The sequence below is a fragment of the Pteropus vampyrus genome, unplaced genomic scaffold, assembly GCF_000151845.1.
Source record: "Pteropus vampyrus isolate Shadow unplaced genomic scaffold, Pvam_2.0 Scaffold301, whole genome shotgun sequence".
Taxonomy (NCBI): domain Eukaryota; kingdom Metazoa; phylum Chordata; class Mammalia; order Chiroptera; family Pteropodidae; genus Pteropus; species Pteropus vampyrus.
Genome location: NW_011889082.1, coordinates 2,144,339 through 2,152,253, shown reverse-complemented (window position 1 = coordinate 2,152,253; position 7,915 = coordinate 2,144,339). Strand labels below are relative to the sequence as shown.

General features: G+C 36.2%; 1 protein-coding gene across 1 annotated transcript in view; it reads right to left on the bottom strand.

Moving 5' to 3' along the window:
• Positions 1–7,915, bottom strand: part of LOC105303195 (histone-arginine methyltransferase CARM1-like) — a 150,213-nt gene that overhangs the window by 25,501 nt on the left and 116,797 nt on the right. Inside the window, exons 6-7 of the mRNA XM_011376678.1 lie at positions 6,560–6,737; positions 2,309–2,399 (exon numbers count right to left, since the gene is read on the bottom strand). Coding sequence (XP_011374980.1) covers positions 2,309–2,399; positions 6,560–6,737 — 269 coding nt within the window. The remainder of the gene's footprint in view (positions 1–2,308; positions 2,400–6,559; positions 6,738–7,915) is intronic.

The following is a 7,915-nucleotide window of genomic DNA, read 5'->3' as shown; positions in this document are numbered from 1 at the left end:
TAAGCTTGAGTGGCTGGAACTGATTGAACATGGTAGTCGGAAATGAGGAGCCAAACTGGGTAGAACCCACTGGAAGGTATTGGGAATGTTGGGAACAGACAGGTTAAGAAGCTATTGTAGTAATTGAGATGAGATGATAGTATTGGGATAAAGGGGGAATACTGAGAATTGGTAAGATTCTGGATATATTTCGAAAGTAGAACCAACATAATTTCTTGATGGTTTACATATGGGGTACAAAAAGAGGCCTTCAAGGTTTTGGGATTGATGATTGGGAGGAGAAAGCTGTCAGCAATTGAGGTGGAAAGACTATGAGTAGAGCGGGTTTGGGATGGGAGTGGGGGAGATGAGGAGTTTTGAAGATGGTAAGTCTCTCCAAAGGGAGATGTCCAGGAGGGAGCTGGCTATGGAAAAACGTGGAGTTCACAGGACATGTCTGAGCTAGAGAGATACACTTAGGAATCATTAGTGTACAGATAGTATTTGAACTTTGTGAATGGGTAAGCTCACCAAAAGAGTAACTGTGGACAGAGAAGAAGTCCACAGACTGTGTCCTAGGGCACTCCATCATCAAGAGGTTAAGGAGACAAGTAACACCTGCAGGAGGACTGAGAAAGTCACCAGTGAGGCAGGAGGAAAATTTTAAAAATGTGGGGCAAATAAGTATTTCACATTCTGCTCAAATGCTCCTCAAATGCCAGTAGGTTAAATAAGTTGAGAAGTGAGAATTGATCACTTGATTTAGCAATGTGACAGTCAGGGCACTGGTCACCTTGATAAGGGGAGGTTTGGCAGAATATCTTGAAAGAAACTGAAGGGATACTTACAGATGGTTGAGTACAGACAACATTTTTGAGGAATTTTGTTGCAAAGGAAATTAAGAGATGAGTGGTGGTTGACTGGGGAAGTGAGATATAAAAAAATTTATTTTTTTTCTCTTTAGATAGAATAAGTAGCAGCATGTTTATATGCTGACGGGGAACCTAGCCGGTCCACTATGATCATTAATATTCTCAAGGTAGTAAGATGGCAGTTGGAAGGTCACATAAGGAATGCCTGGACAACCAACCTCCCCCACTAGTCTGGTCTACTCTGTTATCTAAACTCTTAACTCTCCAACTTCTTCATTGAGTCAGGTCACATTTAAAAGAGAAACATTTAGGTCAGCATGACCTTATAGAACAACAATCATAATTAAGGTCTCCCTCACCTCATTGCCCCCCAAACACCAAGAAGCCATTCTCCCCCACTGGAAAGTTCTGTGGCTTGAAGTTTCAGAATTACAAATTTAGCAGAATCCAGGACATGCTATGATTCTGGTTGGAAGGCCTATTTTGCAAGGAAAAAAGTGAAGAAAAAGAAAAATGTTAGCCTTTTGACCCCACTCCTCATAGAATTTTGTAGCCGAGGAAACCAAAGCACCTCCTATTTGCTGCCCCTTCACCAAGGGATAGAATTACAAAGAGAAAACCCAGAAAATCAACTTTGGATACCTCTGTTAGAGGGTTCTGCATACTTCAACCGGAAATCAAAGCTTAAATTTTAGCATCCATACACATCCATCTTTCAGCACATGCCTGTGCTCTCTCCTACACACCTAACATTCCCACACGGATGATATCCATTCTGTTTCTCCCATCAATGGGTCCAATATCATCATTTTCCTTCCCTCCTTCTCTTTATAAAAACCAGTTCTCAGAAAAAAATGCCAGGTGGTAGGAATTTTCTGTTAGTTCTCATTTGACAAATGAAGATATTAGGTCTCAGAGGGTGAAGTGAACTGCTGAAAAGCCAACAGCCAATTAATAAGAAAACTCCAAAAAAGTTTGATCAACTCATTTACACTGAGCTGTACTGTTTGGTATGTTCTCTGACAGAGGCATGTTCTCAGAGAAGCCATAGCCCTGAACCAAAGGAATGGATGCTGAAAAGTGGAGGGGACGTACAGCAGGCACGGGGCTGATGTAACTTTACCATCGGGATAGTATTTTGGGTGTTTGATACTGCATAAGCAGTTAGCCAATTTGTCTATTTCCGTTTTCAATGAGGAGTGATTTTGCCCCCAAGGAGTTTTCAATGAGGAGTGATTTTGCCCCCAAGGGGACATTTGGCAATGTGTGGAGACATTTTGTTGTCACAACTCGGGGGGAAGGCACCATTGGCATCTAGTAGGTACATACCAGGGATACTGGTAAACATCCTATAGTGCCGAGGACAGCCCTTGTCCCCAATATATGAACCAAAATGTCAATCATTTTAGAAACCCTGTTTTACTCTGAAAGAAAAGGAAGGGAAAGGACAACATTACCAAAAGTTGGCTCTGGAGTAGTGTTCCATGTAGAGCTGCTCATCAGAAAAGGGGGCCAAGTGGATGTCACTGAATGTCGGGAACATCATTCCTAATGAGCAAAAGACAACAGACCCAAAAGTTGACTCTTACTGTCTTCTGATTGAAGGGTTCACTTACTCACCACTTGACCCATTCCATTCTTTTATCTATTTCCATTATTACACAACAGGCTAAAATACAATTTTGTCTAAAAGAAAGGATAAGAAAATTAGGCAGAAAATCGGAGGGGATATAAAAAAGAATACCAAAGCATGTCCCAATGCTAAATGATAAAAGCTTGTAGAGTCCTAGCTGAGGCATTCAACCCGGCATTTGTTTCTTCTCAGCTGTTGGCTTTTATCTTTTCTGTATGTTCTGTGTTTGGAATTCTGGGCATTCCCTTTATTTATTTATTTATTTTTCTCTTAGTTATTATAAAAACAACTTAGCTTTGAAAATAATCGACATTCCATCATTCTATCACATTATTTTCTTTCTTAGTCTCTGTCCATGTATGATCATATTGACTATTTTTTAAGTGCTGTTAGAATCTGTACTTACATGCAGGCTCACCATCTTCCATGCTGGATGCCCACACTTGTGTTCTTTTTCCTGACATTAACAGTCACCAGGGGAAAAGCAGATTCTTTGGTGGGCAAACAAACATGTAAATTAGCATGCCTGAAGCACGTAGACTTAGTGATCGGCATTATGATTCTTGTCATTTTAGGGAGACTCTTTTTCAGAGCCATTTATTAAACTGAACATGAAAGAAAGATGAATACCCCTATTTCAGAAATGAGGATTGCCTAAAAAAACTGGAGATGCTGTCACGAAAATAGTAATAATATCTCAAATTTCTTGATTTTGTTAACTCTGCCATCAAATCTTCTATGGGCTTTCCATGTATTAATTCATTTAATCCTTATAACAATATTAAGTGGGTCAAATTATTACATCCATTTTATAAATGAGAAAACTAAGGAACAGGGAAATTTAAGTGGCTTAACTACAATCTCAGAGCTAGTAAGTAGAAGGGCAAAATCCAGGAGTGGAATCTCATCAGATAGTCAAGGGCCCCATACTTTAATTCAATGTCTGTTAAAATAGAACAGATTGTTTTATTTAGGGAATTTTTAGAGGTAGTCAGAGAAAAAACATGATTGTAACATCATTCATATGTCACCATCTAAATCTCAGGTGTTGGTGCCAAAAAAATAACGATTACTCGGTGGTTTTTCAAATTCAAGATAGAAACATATTAAGCAATCTTATTTTCCCCATAAAGTTAGGAAACTTCAGAAGAAAATGTTTTGAGTCTAAGTCTAATAGGAATTCCAAAGATATGAGATAAAATTGAGGAGAGGAAATCATCCAAGGTAAAATATAAGGAAAGTTCCAAGAGTTGAAGAAAATTAGTTTTCTGATTCAACATATTTACTACATGTCCACCACAAGAATTTAAAAAGTTTCACACTAAGAAGACTAGAAATAAAAAGATAGTAAAGGTGTCCACAGGGAAAAACTGTCATTTTAAAGGAGTCAGAATGACGTTGGACTTTCCAATAATAGCAATGTTGGAAACCAGAAACTAGAAAAAGATGCCTTAAAAATACCGAGTAAAGATTGTTTTCATGTTAAATTCTCTACCCAGCAATATAATACACAGACTCAAATCAAAGTAACTTCTTAAGCTCCTTTTCTTCAGAACCTGTTAGAGAATATTTGTGGAAATGATAGTGTAAACCAAGAAAGAGTAAGACACAAGAATAAGAGAAAGTCAAAGTATGGTAGTGATGCGATTGCCTGAAAAGCAGCCAGTTCATGTGTGATGGAAGAGGACAGAAGATCACAGGAGGAAGGCTTCCACAGAATAAATACTGAAAGGATCTGTCAGACCCATTAAAGCATGGAAAAAACTAGTCCTGAGTATATAGAAAAATAAGCTAATGAAGAAACAAGGCAGTTAACTCCAGAAAAAGCAAAAGATTACATGTGAAAACACATAATCATATGCACCTACCCTATCACCTGATTCAGCACTGAACAATATTTACATTGTCATAATAATGTAAACACTGATTACTGATTTAACCAAATAATGATCTAGGTCCATATTTATTTATATTAAATTCTGAGATCCAAAAAGCTCTGCAAAGCAACAGATTTTTGTAAGTTTGCAACATTGTTTGATGGCAAAACTTGACCTGAACTGATGTGAGTCTATTTATATTCCTTATTTATTTCACTTGGCATCTATATTCATCTTTTGTTGCAGAAATATGTATTTCATTATGGAGTGTTGCCTCAGATCTGAATGGAGGTGTTAAGTAATATATGGTATTTGAGTGTATTGTCTTTCCAAAGTCCTCCAGATTCTGAATTCTGAAACGTATTTGGCCCCTGGGGCTAGGATAAGAGATTGAGGACCTGTATAAATATACTGAGAGGATTGGGGGAGGGAGGGTACATCAAGAAGGGAAAGAGCTGCTACGTAGGAGAGCTGACTTCTCAACCGCAGTGTGACAAGAATAACAATATGACAACTTTACATATAAATATGTAGGTAAATAAATAGAAGAAACAGAGAATAGAGTTGAAAAGGAGAGCCTTTGGGGAGAAGTGTCAGGATGGGAAGAGCTGTGACAGAGGGTTACTATTTTTCATTATAAACCTTTTTATTATTATTTGATGTTGTAAACTATGTCTTATTTTGATGGAAAATAAACATAATTAGGAAAAAATCAATCATCCTTCCCTCAGGAACACACAGGGTAGAAAGCTGATAAAAACAGTATTTATTTCTACTTGTCTAGTTAAAGATACATAGCCCAATGTAAAATTTCATATCCATTTCAAATATCTGGGGAAATATTCAGCTTAGGAAGGCTCAATCAGATGCACATTAATTAACTGTGTGAAATCTTATCATACAAAAGCACCTCACCATTTGAAGAACCAGGAAAAAAGGTATAAAAATTCCTCCTGGGGGTGGGCGCTAAGGAGGGAACCTGAGATCCTTTACTTTCATCTCCTACAGTTCAATTTTATTGCTTGAACCCAAGGCTTCCAAGGTTATCCTGGGTTGTTTTACAATGGGGACGCTAATGAAGTTCTTGAAATTAGGTATACTTTGCCAAAGTTTATTAGTTTATTTTTGCACGAGTTTTTAAAGTATTTCTGAACCCCTAAATTTAGAAACATGTAGGAAATTACAGATGAGCCTCAATCTTTATATGTATATAATGTGTAACCTGGTGAGTACGAGTTGCATTTTTATTTGCTATTTTGTTTTCATTGGATATCAAGGTGGGGAGCCATAATATTTGGTAATTTAAAGTAAACAAAATTAAGGTAAGAAACTGCAATTCTCATGGGAGATGCAACTGTTAAAATTGGCCAGATATTTTCTACCCCTTAATTGAAAAATTGTGTTTTGGAACGTGTCCACTCTCTCTGGTGAACAGTGGAAAGTCAGCATGTGTGCAAGAGTTATGAGTGTGGGTCAGACAGATCTGGGGTCAAATCTCTGCTCTGTCACTTATTAGAAGTGTGTCCTTGTTAAGCTGCTGTCACTCATGTGTTCTTCAGTGTTCTCTTCATAAAGTGAGGCTCATACTAGTGTGTCCCACTAAGCCAGGTCTCAAACTTGGCACTATTGAGATTTTGGGCTGGGTAACTCTGTGATGTTTGGGGGCTGTCCTATACACTAAACACATTAGCATACGCAGACATTTGCTAAGTGCAAAAATATATTGGACTTTATATTTTCACCTTGATTATATGCAGTGATCAAAGGGAAAGAGACAGACATACAATAGAAAAAGAATGTGTCAAAAAATATAGACCCTAGTTTATCACATTATAGAAGGCCAGCTTGAAAGGGCTTTAGATGTTATTTTTAATAATACAGATAAGGAAATCAAAGTGAAAAGGTCAAGTTCCTAGGCCAAGTTTCTAAGGAAGAAAGTGATAAAACGGGGACGAAAATTCATAACTCTGAACTAGTTTTCTATACCGTATTGCATACTCTGTGGCACACTGCCATCAATGTCTTTATGGTTAAAGACTAGCTCATTTGTTATGGAAAAATAAGATGAGAAAATCAAAGAATCATTGTAATAGAAATACTCTCTCCTCCTTTCTGTCAAGAATTAAATGCAGGGGGAAAAAGATGGCAAATTTTATGAAAAAGCTAGACTATTTTTAAACTAGGACTGGCCAACTCACCATTTGCTTTAAGCCATTTTTTGGAATGAAGGTAACTCTCCAGCATCCTTTCATTGAAAAGCATGTATCCCATTGGTTCAGAAATGATCACATCTACAGCCTCAGGAAGTGAGATTTCTTCAATTTTCCCTGGCAGAACAATGATCTTGTCTGAAAGGTGGTTATTTTTCACTAACATCTGAAAAAGATAAAATAGGGTACCAGTATTATTGTTATACAGAATCTTATGAAAAATAAGTGTTATAGTTATGGGTTTGACAGTGTGGCAGGGATAAGAAGGAAGCAACATATTTGTTTCTATAAACACTTTAAAAATATTTTTCTTACTGCACAAATATTTCATGTTTAATATAGATAAATTAGAAGATACAAACATGAAATAAAAATATGTAAAACTGTACCACATACAAATAACTGTTAGCAGTTTGATGTATACCTTTCCAGTCTTTTTTTACACATATACTTTTATGTGTGTGTGTGTGTGTGTGTGTGTTCTGTGTTTTTGTGTGTGTGTATATATATATGCACATACACTTTTGGAAGGATTGTTTTGTATCAATAGTTTCAGCTTATTTCTCATTGTTCTGCCTGCAGTAAAGATGCCAAAAGCCTCTATACAATAATCTTGCACAAATTAATGATCTTGATCCTTATTAAATTATCTCTTGATCTTTTGATTCCAAAAATAATACTCTGTTCATTAACCTGTCTTTAGAAATACATTTTACGGTTATGTAGTCATTTTTCTTTGTTGTCCTCTGTATTCTATTTAATAACTTTGAACTCATTTAAAAGAGGGAACTTGAAGAGAAATATATTTATTTCTAATATAGGTCTTCTTAATGCCAAATATGACACATTAAGGAAATTGGCCAATTTTAACAGTGGTATTATTACATTTATGTCTTTTTACTGTCTAAAAAATATATTTCCTAATAAAAATATACATACACTAGCATAAATATATACAGCATATTCCTTTTCAAGTTGTGGTTCTCTGACACCCTGAGACTTTTACATCTTTGCTCATTATATTTATACATAGTTAGAAACCTTCCATTTTGTATTTTTGTTAACTTGATCCCTTTCATCATCCTGAATGCAGTATACCATGAATTTATCATGATTCGGTTCTGAATTCCTGACCATTTCTTCACGTGATTAGGGTATCTTTCACCTCAATCCTATCTTCTAAGGTGCAGTTAATCAACATGTGACCTATAAGTTTATTAAATGTCTTTTCTACTTAAACTTAAAAAAAAAAAGAAATCAAATAATCTTTGATCTAAGGGAAAACAATGAAAAAAACTATTAGAACATGTCATCCATTGTCATTTTTTATGCATGTACAAAGAC